The sequence below is a fragment of the Camarhynchus parvulus genome, chromosome 6 (assembly GCF_901933205.1).
Source record: "Camarhynchus parvulus chromosome 6, STF_HiC, whole genome shotgun sequence".
In the NCBI taxonomy this organism is placed as follows: Eukaryota; Metazoa; Chordata; class Aves; order Passeriformes; family Thraupidae; genus Camarhynchus; species Camarhynchus parvulus.
The window spans coordinates 27,863,659-27,884,390 of NC_044576.1; the positions used below are offsets into that span (position 1 = coordinate 27,863,659).

Genomic DNA, 20,732 nt, shown 5'->3' on the forward strand with positions numbered 1-20,732 from the left:
AGATATTCTTTGTAAAAAAAGCCTTCGAGAGGCATCCTTTGTGGTGAATGGTGAGGAGAGGGCTCCCTGATGAGTGATTACCATTCCTCACCAACTGACTCAATTCATGTGTAAGTTTTATTTTTAAATCAACGAGTGGAATACAACTCTATTCAACCTTATTCATAAGAGACATAGCTGTGCCTTCTGGTCTGGTCTATCGCCAGGGACTGCTTAAAACTGTTAAATTCTTTTTGTGCAGACACTTATGCAAGGTAACCTTAGACCTGACAATATGTAGCCATCTTATTTTCTGATAGAATAGCAGGTGGCTACTCAGAGCTTCCATATGACTTATTCATATGTCCCAGTATTTGCTTGTGTCAAGATATTAGAAAGGTTCTTTCCTGTTTGAAGCAGGTGGATGTCACTGACCTCATTTGGGATGTTGCCTAATCTAGTACATGCAGCAAATGTATCAATCTTTTATGCAGTGTGATGCTTAGGAAATCCAGAAACAGATGAATAGCACAGATCTGAATGGCTGTGCAAAATACAAAAAAAAAAAAAAGGTAAGATTTTAGTCTCTAAAAATTGATTGGAAAGCTTACCAAAAGGCATGTTTCCTCCCCTCCCCAGGCCTATATGGTCTGCTTGGTAGCTTAAATTCACTACTGGAGATTGATGCTTTGTCTTTTAAATATCTTTGTTTGCAATTTAGCTACCCACTCAAGGGACAAGTCATTCAGCTTAATTTTCTCCAGTTTCCCTGGTTGTTACCTAAAGGATCCTTCTTCACTCTCCTGGCATGTGCAAAGTTAGTTTTGTGTTTACACCAGTCTTCTCTAATGAGAAGACTATGTGGAACTGCAGCTTAAAAGTGTTGAGAGCCTTCCAACAGGTTTCTGAAGTTGGGCTTTGCCCTGTCTTGCCTGTAATACCCAGTCCTGTATCCCTGTTATATACAACAGTCAACTATTGCAGATTTACACCAAAGCAACCTAGACAAGGACTGTGTCCATTTTTATGCTTAGTGAAATTTTTAGATCCCTTCTACTTTTAGTGATAGTACAGGGTATGTATTGCAATTCAAGAAATATGAGTAAATACTTCCTTAAAGCTCAGTTTTCAACTGAAAGCTTTTTAAAGCAGCCCTGTCAGTTTAAATTCCCTAAAAGTATCATATGTAAAATGATATACATGTGCTCTATAATCCTATCTTTAGTAAATGGATTTGCAGCCTAAGAACTTCTATGAATTGGAACACTCAGATCCTTAGGCTTATTCAAGAAAAAGCATTTTAAAATGTAAAGGGATTAAAATTGTATTCCTGGTGATTTTGTAAGCAAAGATTTAGCTTATTTTCTAACTAAATGCAAAAGCTAACATTAGTTTGGTAATTCCCAGTCTCAGGCTGAAGAAGCCATCTCAGTCTTGTATATCCAGATAACTTTAAGAGTTGGTGTTTCAAAAGTAGCTGTTTTCTTAAGATAGATATTTGAGGGTGGGAAGGTGAGACAAAAATCACCCTGAACTAGAGTGTCTCTGTTGGTCAGGAGGTGGGTCCTGGTGATTGTCACTCCAGATGTGACTCCAGGCTCCTCAGGCTGGTGAGTACTCATGGATGGGAGGGTGCAGCCTGTGCTGTGCTGGCCACTCACAGCTGGCCAGGTCAGTGTGTTCACATTGCAGCTCGTGCCTGGCTTCCATTCTGGACAGACAACTCAAGGGAGAAGGGGCTCTGCTTCATTTTTGGTTAGCTGGGAGGTAGAGATGGTGCAAAATAACCTCTGTACAAGATTGTGCCTTGTTCTGCCTCTGTGGCTTTTGGTGGTTCATACAGCCTGATCTGTATCTGGCACCTGTTTTGGGAGGGAGTACATATGGTAAAGTATAAATGCAGGTGTGGATTTTATGAACAGCTGACAAAAATGAGCCAATTCACAGATCTAAGTAAAACTCTTTCCACAAGCATGTTCTTTATGTATTTTATTAGGCTTAATTTATATAATCATTGATACTAAGGTACCACATGTTTTGATAAACATGTTTTTCCCTTTCAATTCTTCCCCTAAATGATATATCAAAATAACTATTTATATAAATCCTAAATCTTAAACCTTTTTCTCTTAAAGCAGCAACTGAAGCTTCCCAATTGTCTAGTTTGAGATGGTGTAAATGATGTAATTATCTTCCTTTTGGAATTTCTATTTTTTTTCCAATTTGAGAGCATATATCTCAAATTAACACACATAGAAGTGTGTTTTAGTTTTTTTTCAATTTTAAATAAAAGCTTATTTTGGGGATGATTCAACAAGCCCTTTGGCTCTTTTTAGGCTGATGATAACTCTCAGCTTCCTTGGTGAATAGCAAGCCCTGCCAGAATTAGTTTGAATTTTTCTTTAACTGTACTAGGTTCCAGTTTAATCACCTACTAAGAGTCCTGGGCACAACACTGTCCTCAGAGAGCTGAGGTCAGGAGTGATTGAAGTTCAGATTAATGATTTAGCAGCACCTTCTGGTGACTAATCAAAGGCCAAAAAGAAAAGTTTGTTTTGACTGTGGGATGAACGTTTAGAAATGTACCTAGATGTATGTCCTGAAAACAGCTTTGATTTATTTTGCAGCTGAATATACCTGAATATTAGCCTTTCTGCTCTTGAAGCTTCCTCCCCTCCTCCCTCAGTTCTTAATCTCCTTTTAAGCATTGCTGAACAGATGCTTATGCGGATAAGATCTAACAAAAGAGTAGCAACAACCAGAAACTCTTTTAGAAACTGAGGTTCAGCTGTGATCTTTGGTAATGCAGATTTTTCCTGAAACAGGGAATGTTCTTTTGTCCATAACTTCACTTGCTCTTGTTTTGATTTCTGCCGTCTTTGATTCTAGCAAGACCTTGGTGTAAAAATAGCCACATGTTGAAAGAAGGCTATTTATTTATTGCAACAGCGTTGAAAGGCTTTAGGGTCAACGGAAAGTTTAAGGAAATTTGTTTTCTTTTTTGTTGCTGGTATTAAACTGTTAAGGTTGCAGGTATTAATCTTTGAAAACATTGTCTTTACAAGAGAAATTATTTTTGTATTGATAAGCATAAAATCAGTTTCGATCATCTAACATTGATATGAAGGAAACTTTAGAGCTGTATGTTATCTTAGATCATAGCACAAATGCTAAATTCTAGTCCACAAATGCCATATTCAAAGTCCACAAATTGAAAACTGAATAAAAGTAATATTAAGACTTTTGTTATTGTGAGAGGTTTCTTTTGATCTGGATTCTAAACCAGTTTTGAAATTCTGGATGAATAGTGCTTTCAGACCATGTCAATAAGAGTCTTTCAAGGAATATATGCTGAGTTTTGTCCAATAAATATTAAGAATTGCAGTTTGTGTGATTTTCTAGGATTTAGAAGGAAAATTAGTTTTGTTAGTTTTCATATCTACTCACCTATTTTTACCTGTAGTAAAACTTTGTGAAAAGGAAAACCAAGCATCCAAAACATTTAAAAATAAATTATTTTTGTTCACAATTAAAAACAAACAAGTGAAAATGTTTATATTTGAATTATTGATGATATAGAAGGTTCTGCTTTTGTCAGTGCATACCTTTTATTTGGAATAGTGGACTGGAAAGGTACTCATGGAACTGTTCAGTAGATAATGTAGGCAAGGAAAGTAAATTTTATTTTTAAACAGGATTAATTTTAATTGGCATCCTTGCAATAATAATCTTCCTTCAGCTGAGTAATGTCCTTTCAGATGTCTGTCTCTTCTATATGGGAACCAGTGCAATTTTTTCTGAATTTTCCAATTTTGTTTAAGCCACTCAAATAAAGCAATAATTATATTTGTTGTATCTTTCAAAAGTCTTTTTGTAAGAATCCCACCATTGCCAGGAAATTAATTCTACGTTGACTGATGGATGGCTTGTTGAGAGAGATGACTAAAAGCAAAAAAACCCCACCCATACAAGCAGAAACATTCCCAAAGCCCTCTACCAATATATAAAATGATTGATTCTGGGAAACTTGGAGCTGTCACAGTTAAAAATGAAAATATCATAGTCTCTCTTTCTTATACCTCTTCATCCACTTCTAGAGGGAGTGTTGGAAGTTGCTAACAGTGTTGTGACATACCCATAAATTATAAAGTCAAGCATAAAATATGAGTGAAATGACACCTGCCACATGAGTAAAATGTATTCTGAAATGATGCTATTTTATGACTAGTAAGAATCTTTCATATCCCCAAACAAAAATGCTTTGTAATACTCCAGAGACATGAATGCCATTATTCCATTTCTTCACAGCAAACAGAGGGATGTGCTTTATAGTGTAATGTCCTGATAATTGCTTCAGCCAGAGAAGTTGGAAGTAAGTGATTATCTATATAATTATCTGAAAGAAAGTGCTTGAAATCTACCCAGTAACCAGCCCTTTGAATTTATTAATCAATTAAGTTTTAAAAAGAACTATTATATCTTCTTATCTCAACATTTGTACTGCAGTTGTGTTCAGGGACTGGGAACCTCTTAGGAGGCTTTATGTGTGCTGATGGGAAAGGGAAGAGAGGAAGGAGTTGCTGGTTTGATTTTGATATATATATATATATATTTCCATATGGGTTTTAAAAAGTCTTGAGAAGTCTTAGATGCTAAGAGAAAATGATACTTTTTTGCCTTTGGAAATTGTCTGTGTGTCAAATTTTACTGCATTTTTATGTTTTCAAAACTAGTATAGCTTCTGGGAGCTGGTGCTTGCAGCCTTCTGATATGAGATAGTTTCCTGCCGTGAGAATTCTGTCCTTAACAGACATGAAATCTCATGGTTAGATATTAATCATTCTAAATGATTGAATGGTAGAAATAGGTGCCTCTTGGTGAGCATATAAACTTGATTTAAATAGTCAAGGAGAAATTTAGGAGTTGGTGACACACTGGATTTAGAGCATTTGCCTGTTACCTCAGGAAGCTTAAGTTAAAACCCTGAACTAGGTCACAAGTGAAAATGAGATTTATGGTGATGTACAGTGAAAAATTGGCACAGTGCATTACCTTGTTGCCAAGTCCCTCAGCCTGCCTTGCCCATATGCTTTTTGCTCCACATTTTAAAGTACTGTAACATGTTTGATTAATTACAGAAGTCTTATAAAATACATATATATGGCTCAGTATATAAATATATACATACATCTGTTTAAAGTTTATACACAAATGGATAAAAATTCATAAATAACTTTATCCTTCACTCATATTAATCCTGTGGTTAGATCAAAACCTGTAGCAAATCTTACTTTAATGTAGACACTACTGAGATTGAATTCTATTTAAAGGCATGGGAAGTAGGTGGAACAAGAGACCCCCTTGGCTTACTGTGAGCTCCTGAGTCTGCTGAAATGTGAACTGTACCAGAGACGGAAAAGCAGAGAAATACCTGGTGAGGACTACAAGGGCATTCCCAGGCTGTGTAGAGATGCAGTCAGGAAAGCAGAAGCTCAGCTTAAATTGGAATTGACCAGAGGCATTGAAAACTACGAGAAAAATGTTTTTCAGGTATGGAAACAGGCAGAAACAAAGCACAACATTGCCTGTTGTTAAACAGCAGAGGTGAATTAGTCACCAAAGACGTGAAAAGACAGAGATTCTCAGCACTTGGTTCACATCTCTCTTTGCTGGCACTGTTGAGCCCCAGGCCCTGGGAGAAAAAATCCAGGTTGATGCAAACACAGACCCACTGTCAGTGAAGGAGATGGTGTGGGAACTATTACAGGAATTTGACCCCTATAAATCAATCCACCAAAATCCACCTGAGGCTGAGCAGAAAGCTGGTTCATTTTGTGAGGCTGCTCTGTCATCTCTGAGAAGTTGTGGAGATCGGGGGATGTTCCAGAAGACTGGAAGAAAGCTCATGACAACTCCATCTACAAAGAGGGCTGAAAGGAGGGTCCAGGAAATTATAGACCCATCAGTCTTACTTTTGTTTTTGGGAAACTTGGAATGGAATGAATTGTCCTGGGGCTATTACAAGTCAGATGAAGAACATGAGTGGGAAAAGTCAGCAGAGATTCACCAAGGTCAGAATGTGCTTGACACACCTGAATGCTTTCTATGACAGAGTAACCTGCTGGGCTGAGACATTGTCTACCTCAATTTCTCCAGGGCTGTGGGTTCCCACACCCTCCTGGTACAGAAGTGGATTTGTTGGGGTCTAGACAAGGGATCTGTGCAGTGGGTGAGGAGCTTTCTACCTGGTCATGTGTAAAGAGCTCCTGTCACAAGTGTGATCTCCCTGGGATTAATATTGGGCCCAACAAGTGGTGACCTGGAAGATGGGATGAAGTGTACCCTGACAGAGTTTAGGGATGTTAACAGAATAATGCCAGAATATACACTTAACCACTTTTGGAAATGGAGGCTGCCTTGTGGAAAATAAAGCCTGGAAAATAAAAGTGTCTGGCTGTTAAAGAAACCTAAAGTATAGCTTGTTTTTGTTTGTTTTCAGCAAGAGGAATAACATAAGGATAATGTGTTACTCCAAGTGATCTTAAAGTAATGTAAGGGTGATCTTAAAGTAACACAATTTATGAAGGTACGGAACTTTTCTAAATGAAATAATAACATTGTTAATGTGGTAGGCGAAGGTAAGTAATAGGACCACTTCAGTCTGATAGAATGTGTTTTTTACTTTTTTTAAAATTAATTTCTTCATTATCTTGGCAACATTTGGCCATGAAAATAACTCTTGGCTGAAGTGAACATTGTAAAATGTTAGAGCAATGGGGTGTCTCCTTGCTTCCTGGCAGATTCTTTTTGAATTCCTGCTTGCTTCTAATAGCAACTATCTGCATACAGGACAAACCTTTGGGATTACTGTTAATATTCTTGTGAATCAAGACTAAATTGTCAGAACTTTGAATATTTCAAACCTTGCTCTTTTTTTGAGAAAATTAGTAAGTATGACAGGAAATAGAGTGCAAGAAGTTCAGCCAGTGGATTGGGTAGGTGGTCTGTCTCTTACTCAAAACAGGAATTGTTTTTATACAGCTTTTTGACCTCTGGGATTTTATATGTGGAGTAGCATTTACAGCCATACTTAGATGAGATAGTGATATGGGGTATTATATAATGTTTTGTTTTTGTATCAAATGCCAACTTGATTTTCTATCAATTTTTAATTTAAGCATGGTGCCAGGCCTATTAATAGGCAGAATTTTGGATGCCACCTATGAACTAACCTGAGCATTTCTAATAGAATATGTGTACTTGTCTCATATGATTTTGTCCAACCATGATATTAAAATAGGAAATATGAAATGTCTGTAGTATTCCAGATAAGAGAAGTGAAGCTACATTTCTTTCACTTCATTTCTTTTCACTAAGTTTTTTCCAGGTCAGTGGAGGATATTGTGCTATTTGCAGTATCTTTTAAAAGGCACTGATCTCTAAGTTGAGATGGAGAACCAGTGCCACCTGGAAAATATTGGCAAGATTTGAACTGTTAATTGGTGTAGTGGTTCTGTAGAAAACATGGAGCTTGTTGTTGAACTCTGTAGATTGACTCAGCTCCACTCAATTTTATAGAAAGTTTTCATAAATATTATGTATAAATCCATCCATGTGTAAAACTAAGTGGCATAAAAACTTTTTATTGTTAACTTGTGAATGTGTGGGGGTAGGTGACACCTTTCTTAGTAGTGGTTCTTAGTAGTAGTTCTTAGTAGTGGTGTATTTCTTTGCTTACATTCAGGCAATCAACATTTGGATTGTTTTTTTTAGATAGTTATGGCTTATACTCACATATTTTAAGAAATATATATGCATGTAATCTGAAGAAAAATCTGAAGACAAAAGTCAGGATGGCTTTTTTCAAGGTCCATTCTATGCAACTGTACTTTCATAGAATTATTTTCTCCCTTTTTGTATCAAGCTTTTGAATGAAAATACTCCAATCATTTGTTCAGTGGGAGACATTACTGTGCCTGTTATTCACCTTATCTCTTGGACTATTCATCTATAATTCTGTGAATCATTTTTGTCCAAAAAACTTGAAATGGATCATTCTGACATGTGCCATTACTGGAAACTAAAGGAGAAAATTTCTTTACATGAAGGAAAAGTAGAAGGCTCTTTATTCATCACTACTTTTCTTTGGACTTAATATTTAGAAATGTCAGGTGGAAGAAAACTTTGCTTTAGTGCCTCTTTCACAGTGCTGGTATCTGGCAACTGCTTAGTTTCAGCCGACACAAAAAATGATGCCATGTTGTAATTGCTTGAATGACTTGCATTATAGTATACAAAATTAATGCAACTGTCATGGTGGGGACCATGGGTGCAGAGGAGTTTTAATTTTTGCTAGTACTGCTTTTATGCTAGTGGTATGCTATGCTTTGTAAGGTGAATGAATAATGAATATGAATATTCAGAAGCTGTTGATGTGGTTGAGTAATAGATAAAAGGGCTGTTATGAAAGATGCAGGAGTTTTTATGAAGACCTTTATCACAAATATGCACAAATAGAATTTTTTCTTTTCTTGTGGAGCTCATTGCTGTTTGAGTAGGGTTCCTCACTATGCAGTGTGACCAGTAGTTACTGTCTTTTAAGTAAACACTTATATCAGAGAAAGAAAACTAGATTTTCCTACTGAGCAAGTGATTATAAATAAAATTTTCCATGCAGCAATTTCCAGCTGATGTGAGCTGCATTGATCCCATATAATGCAGTCTGATAGGGGCAGAATTGGATTTGAATTTCTACACTTGAGCGGGTGTGATGAACCTCAGTAAGGGGAACTGGAGTAATATCATTTAGTTGCTCCTGTGGAGGAAGTTGGCAATCTTGGGCAATTACTGGTTGTACACAAATCAGCATAAAAGCAGTTCTTCTGCTACTTGCATTCAGGAGAACTGGCCACATTATGTATATTAAATAGTTCTCTGGTTGCTTTGCTGGTCAGACTACAGCTGGAGAAGTAGGTACCATTTTGAGGTGCAGATGACATGGAAAAATTCTAGAAGGAAGTCTAGAAAATTATTCATGAGGGTTGCTGGATTAAATTGCTTTAGTTGTCTTTTCAGAAGAAGGAAGAATTTTAGCTGATTTCCACGTCTACATTCAGGAAATATGTGTAAGTAAGAAAAAAAGGTGAAATAGACATTTAGAAATACTTTCTAATAATAAGCCATTACTAAAATAGATTGCCTAGGACAGTTCTAGACTTCTGTCATTGGAATTATTAAAATCAGATTAGAGAAATAACTGAAAAAAGATTTCAGTATAATCTGAATTATAATAATATAATTAGGATAGGTGTTAGGGCATGTTGTAAATGAAATAGCAATTTATGGAGTTTTTGGTAAAAAAAAGTCAAGTACCACTTTATGAGGAGGTAGAAGAAAATTCCTGAGTAGTTAATGCAGTATTTTCACATTTTATTTTAAAATAGAATAAATATTACATTTAATATTATAATACTATTTTTATCTTCTGCATCTGGTTTGTTTACCAGGTCTTTATAAAACTATGCCCACATTTCAAATCACTTTGTGGATACCCTCAGAGTCACATATTCAGATATCCTATTCTAAACAGGTTGTCCTGGTCTGTGTTCTGTGAGTTTATATAATGTTGTGCAGCCTAAGCAAGGGAACAGATTTCATTTATGTAATTGAAAATGCATTGCATAAGTAAGATGCCATATTAGTTTGGACTTTAAAAGCAACATCTACTCCTATGCAGAATCCTTTGTTGTTTTGGGGCTATTGCAAAAATGCACTGTAGAACAACAACCTTCTTCAGAAACAGAACACATGCCAGAATTAACCTTAAATTAATGTGTTGCACCAATTAGAGTTTATATTCCAGCTAATTTATTTATTTATTTATTTTTTAAACATAAGTGTTAAGCTCCTTGAAATACAGGATATCTCCTCATGGGGAAAAATTGTTTATGTGTTCTAATCTTGATTTTACTTTTCTGGGATTTTTGGATTGTTTTGGAACATGGTTTAGTTTAAAATAATGTAGAAATATGGACTAAGGATGAACTGAATCACTAGGGTTTTCACTTTTGCAACAGAAACTACTACTTTGTCAATGCATAAACTGAAACCTCTTTAAGAACAGGCCTGTGATTACTTAGCATGTGAGAAGTTGTCATGAGTGTCCTTTGTGTTTCTAAATATAACTTCTATTACTGCAAAGCAGTATGTAACAAGTAGAGGAGTGTGATTGGCATATGCAAATATTTCCTTAATGTATTGAATATTTATTCCTCTTCATTAGTCATTGAAGAAAAATTAGAGCTACAGTATGTTCAGTATATCCTTTTTTCATATGTGAAAAAAAACCCCCAGCAGCAAGTTATACAATGAATGTAAAAATGCAGAAACATCAAATGCAAATTCTTTGAATTTTTTTTAGGTGCTAGTCAATGCTTTATGCCTGGAAAAGAAAAATCTGCCTTTGTGGGTTTTTCAGAACATACTGTTTTTCAGATATTCCTTTGAAAAAATACTGGAAAACCTTCTTAGTCTGTCATTCAATATTGTGGTATGAGAAATGGCCTCTTGATCACTTCTGTATTTCTTTCTCACAGATTCAGGCTTGTACTGTCAGGTGGTTGGAATTTTTTTCCTCTTCTTTATTAATATATTCAGCTGATCTCAGTTCTGTGCAGTCTCTTTGCCTGCTGTAAATGTTAGACACAAGATCTCAACTAGAAGGGTTGCCAGTACTTCTATTTATGAAGTACTTGATCTTTTAACTTTGAAGCACGGTTATTGATTTTTATTTCTTTTTAATAAAACATATTTTCATAAAAGATGAAAAGGAGATGGAGCAAAATTTTTCAGCAATGGAGAGAATGGCTCTTGACTGACACACCAGTACTGATATTGAGATGGATCTGTGAAGCAAAATATGCTCTACATTGTATATTCAGATACATCTGAAGTCGGAATTGCAAAATAATCCAACATTTCTTAAAATTACCAGTAGAAGTGTGAGACTAAGAAACATAGAAATAAATGAATTTTTAATAACTATTTAATAGTGAAAATTTGTAATATTATGAATGTAGCTTATGCTTTGTTTCTCCTAAAGCACCAACATTATAAATCTGAGCTCTGTCCATCTACCAGCGGTTTTGTGGATCTTCATGTTCGCTGGTGACAGAAAATAGCCAATAATGTTTCTGGTTTAAATTAGTGCCCCTCTCTAAAAGATTTGGTGGTATTATTTTTTGCAGGAGGATGCAGGAGATGACAAGACTGCGTTTTTCACAGCTCTATAAATATTACAGCAGGAAGGGCCATTTTAATAACCTGCTCTGACGTCTTATGTATTGCAGGCGTAGATTTCATCTGACTGCTCCTTCACTTTGGACCAATAATTTCTGACTGAACTAGAATGTACTTTTTTCCTTGAAATACATCAGTCTTGGTTTAAAGTCTCTGCAGTGGCAAATATTGCCACTGTACATTCTATATTTGCTATTATTTTATAGCAGTGGTAATATTCCAGGTGAATGTAGACATCCCTTTGGTTGCCCTGTGTTAGCTTTAGCCCTTGCTTTTCTGGTGTGTCTGTCTGCTAGGTGAAACCCTGGGGTGTCACATATTTCATGGAATCTATTGCTGACTGATTACCTTGGTGAGTGACTGATCTGTCACTGGTGCTTCTGAATGCTTTTAAATGTGCAGCATCCTGATGTCTTTCTGTTGTTTGGTAGATCTGTTTTACAGTATACTGAGATGGGAAATGTTCTCTTGGCATGCACCCTCTAATTCTTTATAGGCTTTGATTATAACCCTGCCAACTAGGAAAAAATATTGTTGAGAATATTATGAAAGCTGATGTGCAATTCCAAATGACAATACACAGCATTAGCTGCTCCCCTGTGTGTTCTGTTTAGGAGGTTGGAGAGTGGGTGGGATTAACCTGTGGTGCTTGGGCAGGCCACACAAATTGTTCTGGCTTCCTCTCATCACTGAGGCTTTCTCAGTGGTGAGCAAGGAGTGGGGTGCAGTGCAGGCACCTCTGTGACTCATGAGTGCATAGTCAGGGTGACTCATCTGGATTGTGGTTATTTGACAGAATCACTGGTAGCCACAGAGGAAAACTCCTGATAAATACCTGGCTTCATATAAAAGAGAATATTGCCATTGATTGGGCAAGGGTTTACCTGAAAGTGGTACTGCTTATCTTTGTGAGTTATAGGATTTAGTATTTGATAACACTTGGAAAGAAAAATAATACAGAAAATTCTTGGTATGACTCAAGAAACTTAGAGTAATTTCCATCTGTCTTGCTATGTATTTATTTTAAATAGAACAAGCCCTTATCTTACAATTTTCTACAGACATTATTGCAAAGTAATGCTGTGCTCTTACTTATTTACTTTTTTTCCAACAAAGTGAAATGTCTGTTTCAAAGGCTGTCTACTCTCCCAAAAGAACCTGCTTATCAAAAAATTACCATTCTAGGAGACAAGGGAAATTGTTTGTACTTTACTAGTACCAAAGGGCTGATCTAATAAAAACAGCTCTTGTAAGTCACCTCCATTGCACTGTACAACTACAAAGAAGGCAATGGTCATGACTGCAAATGAGTACTCCTAATATTTCATACTTCTGCCAGTAAAATCTATGTTCTGTGGATAGCTAAATAAGACTTTACTTCTATATATAAATCATATGAAAGCACTGAAATTATTTTTGATTGGAATATTATGTATTATTGCCTTTTATTAAACAAAAGAGCACACAAAACAGATGAAAGCTTTTCTTGTTTAGTGATACTTATTCTTAATGATTTTCTTTCTACAATATAGTGGAAGAAATGAATGTTTCTGAGGATGTTTTTGTATTTGTTGCTATTTGTTATTAAAGAGTGAGCTGATCTGTTTCCCCAGTGGAGTAAGGCCACTGGAGACATGTACTAAGTCCTGAACATAATCATAAAGGATGCAGAAAGTAGAATGGATTAGTGAAGATATAATGTGCTGAAGATACCAGGCTCTTTTAGAAAGCTTTTATGTTAATAGATTATTGAATTTCATCTGCTGTTTTATCACTGCATAGATTAATACAAAGTAATAAATATGAATGAATGAAAAAGATTCTCTTTCTACATAAAAGGAATTTCTATATGTGATGAATATTGAGCTATTAACACTCAAAAAAAGTTACAGCAGATATTTCTGTTTCAAATGTCAGAATAGTAGTTGTTGAAAGAGCAAATAAAATCTTAAATGGGAATAGAGAATAAAATGGAAATAATATTGCTACTGTAATAATATGCTACTGTACAGATTCATGGTTCACTTGCATCTTGGATACAATATGCTGATCTCTGTTGCATCTCAGCAGGCTCTAGGAGAATACAAAAGATTTATTAAAGGCAGTGAGCAAGGAATTCTCAGGTTGGAAAAGGGGCAGAGGAGGGAAAGAAGGGAAATAAAACACAGATCATTACATTTTGAGTGGTATAAAGCATGAACCCAGAGGCACAGCTGTGGACTGAACGTGTCCCTGAGCTGCAAGTCATTGAAGGTGGTGTGATGCTGTGTGGAGAATCTGCAGGGATTCATCCTTCTGGATAATCACTGGGGAGCACTGTGCAGAGACAGGGTACTGAGTAGGAATAACAGAGCAGCAGGCTGCCAGATGTGCTTACTCAAATTTATATCTTAATTTGTCTTGATCTAGGAGAGTTTTCCTATGGCTGGTGCTGTCTAATTTCAGAAGTAAGTCGTAAGGCAATGGCAAAACAAATAAGCAAAGCAAACCAAAATGCTCTTAAACTCCCCTTACATTGGCTTGGATCCAAATTGTGTAAAGGATAATTTAAATTATTTGCTACTGAACTAGAAAGAATACAAGTGAATGCCTGGGGGAAGAAAGCAAATCAATGATATTAGAAGAATCAGAATTCAAGTTTTTGTGAGCACAAATAGTGTGATGAGAAATATGAAGAGAGACTTGACTGTTTTCCCCACCCCAATTTTCTTTTCATCAAGAAAGAATCTATTGGCATGTCGATGATTCATGTTCTCTTGTCTCTGGTTTATTACAGCCCTGTTTTTTCCTCTTGTAGGTTAACAGAACCTTCTGGATATTTAACAGATGGACCTATAAATTACAAATATAAAACTAAATGCACATGGTTAATTGAAGGATAGTAAGTATCTATTTTCATAGCCTAAATTTTCTAAACAGTTTGGTACTGTGTGTTCTAGAGATCAAAAGAGCTCCTGACATAAAGATTGCATGAGGATATAATATGCACAGTTTGGTGTTTTGTTAGTTTGCTTTGGTTTTGGTTAATTTATATAGAATTTAAAAAAGAAGGTATTAGGATTTTCAGGATTGCTTAGAATTGGCCAAATTCCATTCCCATTCAAATTGCTGGCAAAAATTAGGCTGACATTGATATATGGCTGGTGCTGCAGGCCCTCAAAACCCCGTGATAAATTTGTTGCATGTTTGAGTACCTTTACATAAGTTCCAAAAGTAGTTACAGAATCCCTTTATTTACCTTATTACCTGACTTATGTTATTTAACTCATATCAGTGATAAATCAGCAATGGCCTCAAGTACAGAATGCTTATTCTCAAAAGTTAGTGCTTCTATAAAGTATTTTATTTTGCATTCTTCGGTTCCTCATGTACTTAGTTTTGAAATGGTTTTATGCCTATACTTTAGGTTCCTCACGCCTGTTGCTAATTTTCCAGTTTATGCAGCACAGAAACACACAACCATGCCTGAAGAAATAATGAGACACATAAGTTAGTATGGCTAAGTGTTAATGGCACAAACTGGTTACATTTCAGGAGGATTTCACCCCTCCAGGATATGGGTTAGGATTTTGCTGACTCTAGTTCACAATTTTAGAATAAAATTAACTGCTTCTGTATTTCTGTGTTGCCAATCTCAATTACCTTGGATATCTGCTCCACTGCTGCGGTTCAGAAATGATGTGTCTGCTCTGACTTTGGTCTGCTTATATGTAGATGGTAATTTAAAAGCAGCAGTGAAGTTATGATTGTTTGCAGAATCATTTAAATTTCATTATCTAGAAGACCAAACTATAGCTGAAGATGTGTCTGACCTAGCTAGGCTTCTCTTTTTGCTCAGGAATATTTGCACTGCACTAAAGTGGAAACACACCTCAGCCCCACAGGCAAACTCTGCTTTGAAGCTGTTCCTCACTCCATTCCTCCTGCTCTCAGGAGATGGCAGAGTGAGGAGCTGGAGAAATCAATGTGCTGCACAGTCTGGGGAGGAGTAAGGCAACCAAATGTCTAAATGTCAGCACACAAGGAATTCACATATGTGTATAATATTGTGTCTTAAAAAATGAACAAAGAGCTTTCTCCAAAGGATCTGTCACAAAACTCCACGTTTTCCAAACTGACAAATTGTACTCAAGCCTGTCAGTAGCAAGGAGAACTACAAGAAAATAATCGTTGTGTTTCATGAAATACATATATACACACAAACACACACACACACACACATATATATATATGTACATGAATGTATGTATGTCTGGTAATTCTGTGATATGTAAAAATTCCCCTTCCAAAAAGTTTACAGATCCATTTGGATCTCAGCCAAAATCTAGCGATATTTCCCACATGTTGGCAGAGGGTAGGAGGCAGGCACTTGCACTAATATTGGTTGCAATTTTAGATTTGTGTTTTAAGATTTTTCTTTTCAATAATTAGTGTAATACTGGGAAGAGGATGTGTAGGTGATTTTATCTTGAAGGATTCTTTAAAGTTCATAGTCCTGACATTGTAAAGTAAATTTAGTGTATTAAAATGAGATATTTTAATTGCTCTGAATTTGTGGTTCTGAACACTGATAAAATCTGGTGAAGTTACACTTCTCATTAACTTTGGGGATTATTAGCTGTGGACTTAATATGTTATTTTTAAATTTTCTAAGATAAAGGGAAATATTTGCTTGCCCTGGCTTTTGTTATTTAGCACTTTGAAATATTTAATTACTACTCAAAATGTTTTAACAGAGTTATGTTGACATGATCAATTCTACTGTGAGCTCTTGATCTTATGATCTCAGTAATTCTGTAAATGTGTTACATCCATGTTCTTTTTTTTCAGCCCAAATGCGATACTAAGATTAAGATTTAATCACTTTGCCACAGAATGTAGCTGGGACCATATGTATGTATATGATGGAGATTCTATATATGCACCTTTAATAGCTGTATTTAGGTGAGTGTATTTACTAACATTACTGTTCATGTAGTCATGTATGGACATTTTCAGTTATTGGGGGGAAAAATTAGCATTAGGAGCTTTATTATGTTAACTAAATTGCTTTCTTATCTTAATATTATGGGAACATGTATGTAAAGTTGTATTAGAATGCATTCCAAAATGTTACAGTTTTGGTTAGATAATCATAGCAGAAATCCATTATTTGGATTCTTACTGCTGGCATTGAATGGAGTGTTAATGCTTACACACAGACACTTTCCTGGAAACACCTGACTTACCTTGCAGATACATGGACAAGTTTTATATACCTTGTATACCTTTTATTAAAAAAAGCTTTAAAATTTTATTTATGTCATCTTGTTTATATAGTTAAGCAGCAGAATACCAAACTCCCTTTTTCCTTTTTTTTTTCCCCTAAATATACCAAAGATTGCTTAAAAATATTTTTCTCCTTTTCCAGTGGTCTTATCGTCCCTGAAGTGCGTGGAAATGAAACTGTTCCTGAGGTGGTTACTACATCTGGCTATGCATTGCTACACTTCTTTAGTGATGCTGCTTATAACCTAACAGGATTTAACATTTTTTATTCGTAAGTATTTTTGTACTAAGTAATTGTTCGGTTTTTTTTTTCAATAGCATAAGTCATACTCAGTGCTTAGTGTCTAAAACCAGGGGGCTGGGCTTGTAATAAATTATTAAGGTATGAGTTAAGGGAAAAAACCTCCTAGAGACAGAGTATGGTTTTTTTGAGTGAAGTCACATGGCCATTCCCAGAGTAGTTTTTCCTATGCCATATGGAACTAGAATGTATCCCCTCCAGTGTTTATCCAACACATATAGTTGTCATATGGACTAGAAGGGAGATTATATCTGCTGTCATATAAATTCCCTTCTCTTGAACTGGGATCATCTGTTGCTGGATTTCTCTTGCTGAATATACTATGGCTTTTGAAACCTTCCAAACAGTTCCACTTGGATTTTTGTGCCAGCCACAAAGATTTTATTCCATTTCTTTTCCTCTTCTTGGGTATTTCCCCTCCTATTTTCCATCTCAGTCTACACTCTGCCTTTGTAGATCTTATCTGCACTGTGTGTCTTCTAGTTTCTGTGATGGCAAAGTCTAATCTGATAGGACTATGATTGCTTTTGTCCAGTCTCCTTTTCTGTGTCAGCAGCTCCAAAGATGCATCTGGCAGACCTGAGCCTTTTCCTTTTTATATGCACCAGTTGTTTGCAACTTCTGTCTCATTTGGGATGTTCATGTGACACAATGCCAAATCTCTTTATATTGCCTGCCTTGGCTCAAGAGGGAATTGCTTGGTCCTGTTGGACCTGTTATTTCATGTGAGTTTTTCCATGATTGAAGACATGTCTGTTGCTCTCCCTCAATCCCTTCAGATTCTGAAATAGCAGTTATTGGGCTATGGTGGCCAGCGCTGCATTTCTTATGTTGAAGTACATGCAATATTTTTGTCATATTCTTTATTAGTTTAAAATTCCTATTTGTGTTTCTGACCATAACTTTGCTCTTGGCACAATACTTGGCACATTGTCTGTGGGAAGATTATTGCTATAATTTGCAGTAGATTTCCCACCTTTGGCCAGATAATAAGTAGCTATCCAAAGTTTTGGAAACCTCACTATATATATTCCATTGGAAATAGCAGTTTAGAACACTGGGTATTTTTAATTTTTGTCAGTTGACATCAGTAAAATGCAATCACCTGGCAGACATTCTATTGTAATTAGTTGCATTTTTCAGTTATCCCTGAAGCTTTTATTACACTGTTTTATTTGTCTTGGGAGCAAATGGCAATTAGACTTGGCATTCTTAAGAAATGAGCGTATATGCATTCTTTCATTACTTGGTAATGTGGTGCATGCTGCATATCATTACCTATTTTTTTTTTGGTAGATTTAAAATAAATGAAAAAACTTGCCAGTTTTTAATTCTATTACATGTATAACTCACGAAATTCTATGTTCTCTGTTCTTCTGTGTCCTTTATTGCAATGGATACTTTTAAAACATTTTTAATGAACCAACAGTAACATTTTTATGATAAAGAAATACCTACAATTACTTTTTATGGCTGCATTAACTTTGCTTCTGTCACTGGTATATTGCACTCTGCTTCTGTTACCCTCTTCCTTACTTTTTGACTTCATCTTGATGGACCACTTGTATTCCTTAATTTTGGGGAAGACAGAAACACAAAATCTGTGACCAAAGTGCCATTTCTGTACAAAACAACTGTAATTACTTCAGAACAGTCTGAGTAAATTTTCTGTTCCTTGGAGTTAGGCAACTTTCTTCCAATTCTGCTGATCTAGTTTTTCTCATTTTGTTTGAATCCTTAATGAACCAGTTGGAGTGGGAAATGGTCTGCTTTCCAACTAACATCTTCTGGTGGAAAAACTTAACTGTTCACCTTCCTGCAGAACACTGCCTGTGAGGTTGGGGGAGAGGTTCCTCACAGCTGTAGCATACAGCTGTTAATGCCACCAATGGTTTTAATGCCATGTGTGTTACCAGCTAAAACCCCCAGGAGATTTTGAATGATGGTCAGATGTGGAATTTTCTGTTTTAGCAGCGTAACAGAATCAGTCCTTTGAGAAGTGAGTCTTTAGAAGACAAAAATATCTCCTGGCTGTCCTACCACAATTGCATATTTTCAAAGGCCAGCCTTTAACATTCTTTGCTAACTTTTAACAGCTCTTTCTTCATTCAGTTAGAGCTTCATTCAGTGAGTAAGACTGTGAACAGTATTCATCTCACATCTGCAGGGAGTGGTCTGTATTATTATCAGAGGATTGTAGTAACACTTTATTCTGAGTTTGCAGTGAGTCATCGAAAAGAGTTTCAAATCCTGTTTGGACTTCATCAGGCACATACTGCCTGAGTTCATGGAAACTCTTGGATTCATGTATTCCATGTCCTCCATCTTCCCTCATTTCAAGGAGTTGCCTGCATTTCTGGAACCACTTTGCTTAATTTTGCACTCCAGTTGCCTGTGATCTCAGTGTTTGGTAGAGTGTATCACAGCAATGCTAACTCCAGAACAGTCACAGACCTCTTTCAGCCTAGGCTGTCCTGTTTTTGCATCTTGGACTGCAGAGTTAAGGTGGCTCCTTTATTAAGGATTCAAAGAATGAAGTGCTACCTGTAAGTAGTTTCAGGATATTAGTCATCTTGTATTTTTCCTTACTTGTCTTCCCTCTTTTGTTCTTCCCAGATGTTAGGCACACTGTTTTTAGTATGGACCAAAGCTACTCAGGAAAACCCTTTAACTATGTATGCTTGTGTGGAGAATTTAAGCTCAATTACTTCCAGTGTGGTTGTTTCTAGAGATAGCAAGCATTCGAAAGGACTGAGTGCTTATACTGGAATATAGGACAAAAATAGGTGGTGATCTGCCCAAGCAGGGCCTGTCCTTCTGCTTCATGTCAATATTTGTTGCAGTGGCAAGGTATTTGTGATCCTGTGTGCATCAAAGACTTTGTACATAAGATTGGATCAACACCTTTTGAGCTCATTTGCCTGTAAAATCATCATTAAACTTGTGTTTTATCAGTAAATAGAAATTTTTCATGATAAAACATACTCTATCTAACAAATACTGCTGGAGTACTGTCAGATATCTTACATATTTGTTTTTTTCAGAATTAACTCTTGCCCTAATAACTGCTCAGAACATGGCAAGTGCACAACCAGTCTGTCTGTACCGAGCCGGGTGTACTGTGAGTGTGACAAGTACTGGAAAGGAGAGGCCTGTGACATTCCCTATTGCAAAGCCAACTGTGGGAGTCCAGATCATGGCTACTGTGACCTGACAGGAGAGAAGCTCTGTGTCTGCAATGACAGCTGGCAAGGTAAGTTTGCTTAGTTTAGTGTCTAGGTAATTTGATTTTCTCCCTGCCCTCCTTTTAATGCCACATCATTGCATCATATTTTTAGTGTTTCCTGAAGTAAAGTAGCCACTGTCTGCTTTTTGGTGGGTATAATTTGTAGCAGCCTCTCAATGAAAAAGGAAGGTGAACTGCTTTGTTTTAATGGTGCAAGACTGTCTGTGGGCTAATGGATGTACTGTAAGCATGTGGTGCAGTTTTTCTCCCAGTACCATAGATCATTGTTTCTCATTACAGATAAATTATTTAGGATCCTAAATGTTTAATTCACTTGCTATAATTATGCTAGATGCTTGTGGATTTTTGTTTTTATTCTTTACCACTTCTATTACAAGTCTCAATTGGCTTAGCTTGCTATGCTTAGAAATTGCCATTCTCTTAACAGAAATATTAAAATCCCTCCAGATTACTTAGCTGATATACCCTCTTCCCATGACTTCCTGCCTCAGTTCTGTTTTATTGCTGTTTCTTTTGGCATGTCAAAGGAAATGACTTTTTAACTCCTATTAGCTGTCACACCTATTACTTCACAGTCATGATGAGATCTAATACATTTCACTTCTTAATAATTAATGAGTTGATCATTCAAAGGCAGTC

General features: G+C 36.2%; 1 protein-coding gene across 3 annotated transcripts in view; it reads left to right on the forward strand.

Annotated features, from left to right (window-relative positions):
* The window catches only part of ATRNL1 (attractin like 1), a 425,510-nt gene that overhangs the window by 24,094 nt on the left and 380,684 nt on the right, over positions 1-20,732 (forward strand). For all 3 annotated transcript variants that reach the window (XM_030950737.1, XM_030950738.1, XM_030950739.1), the window contains exons 2-5: positions 14,075-14,158; positions 16,108-16,221; positions 16,688-16,816; positions 19,891-20,099. In XM_030950737.1, coding sequence (XP_030806597.1) covers positions 14,075-14,158; positions 16,108-16,221; positions 16,688-16,816; positions 19,891-20,099 — 536 coding nt within the window. The remainder of the gene's footprint in view (positions 1-14,074; positions 14,159-16,107; positions 16,222-16,687; positions 16,817-19,890; positions 20,100-20,732) is intronic.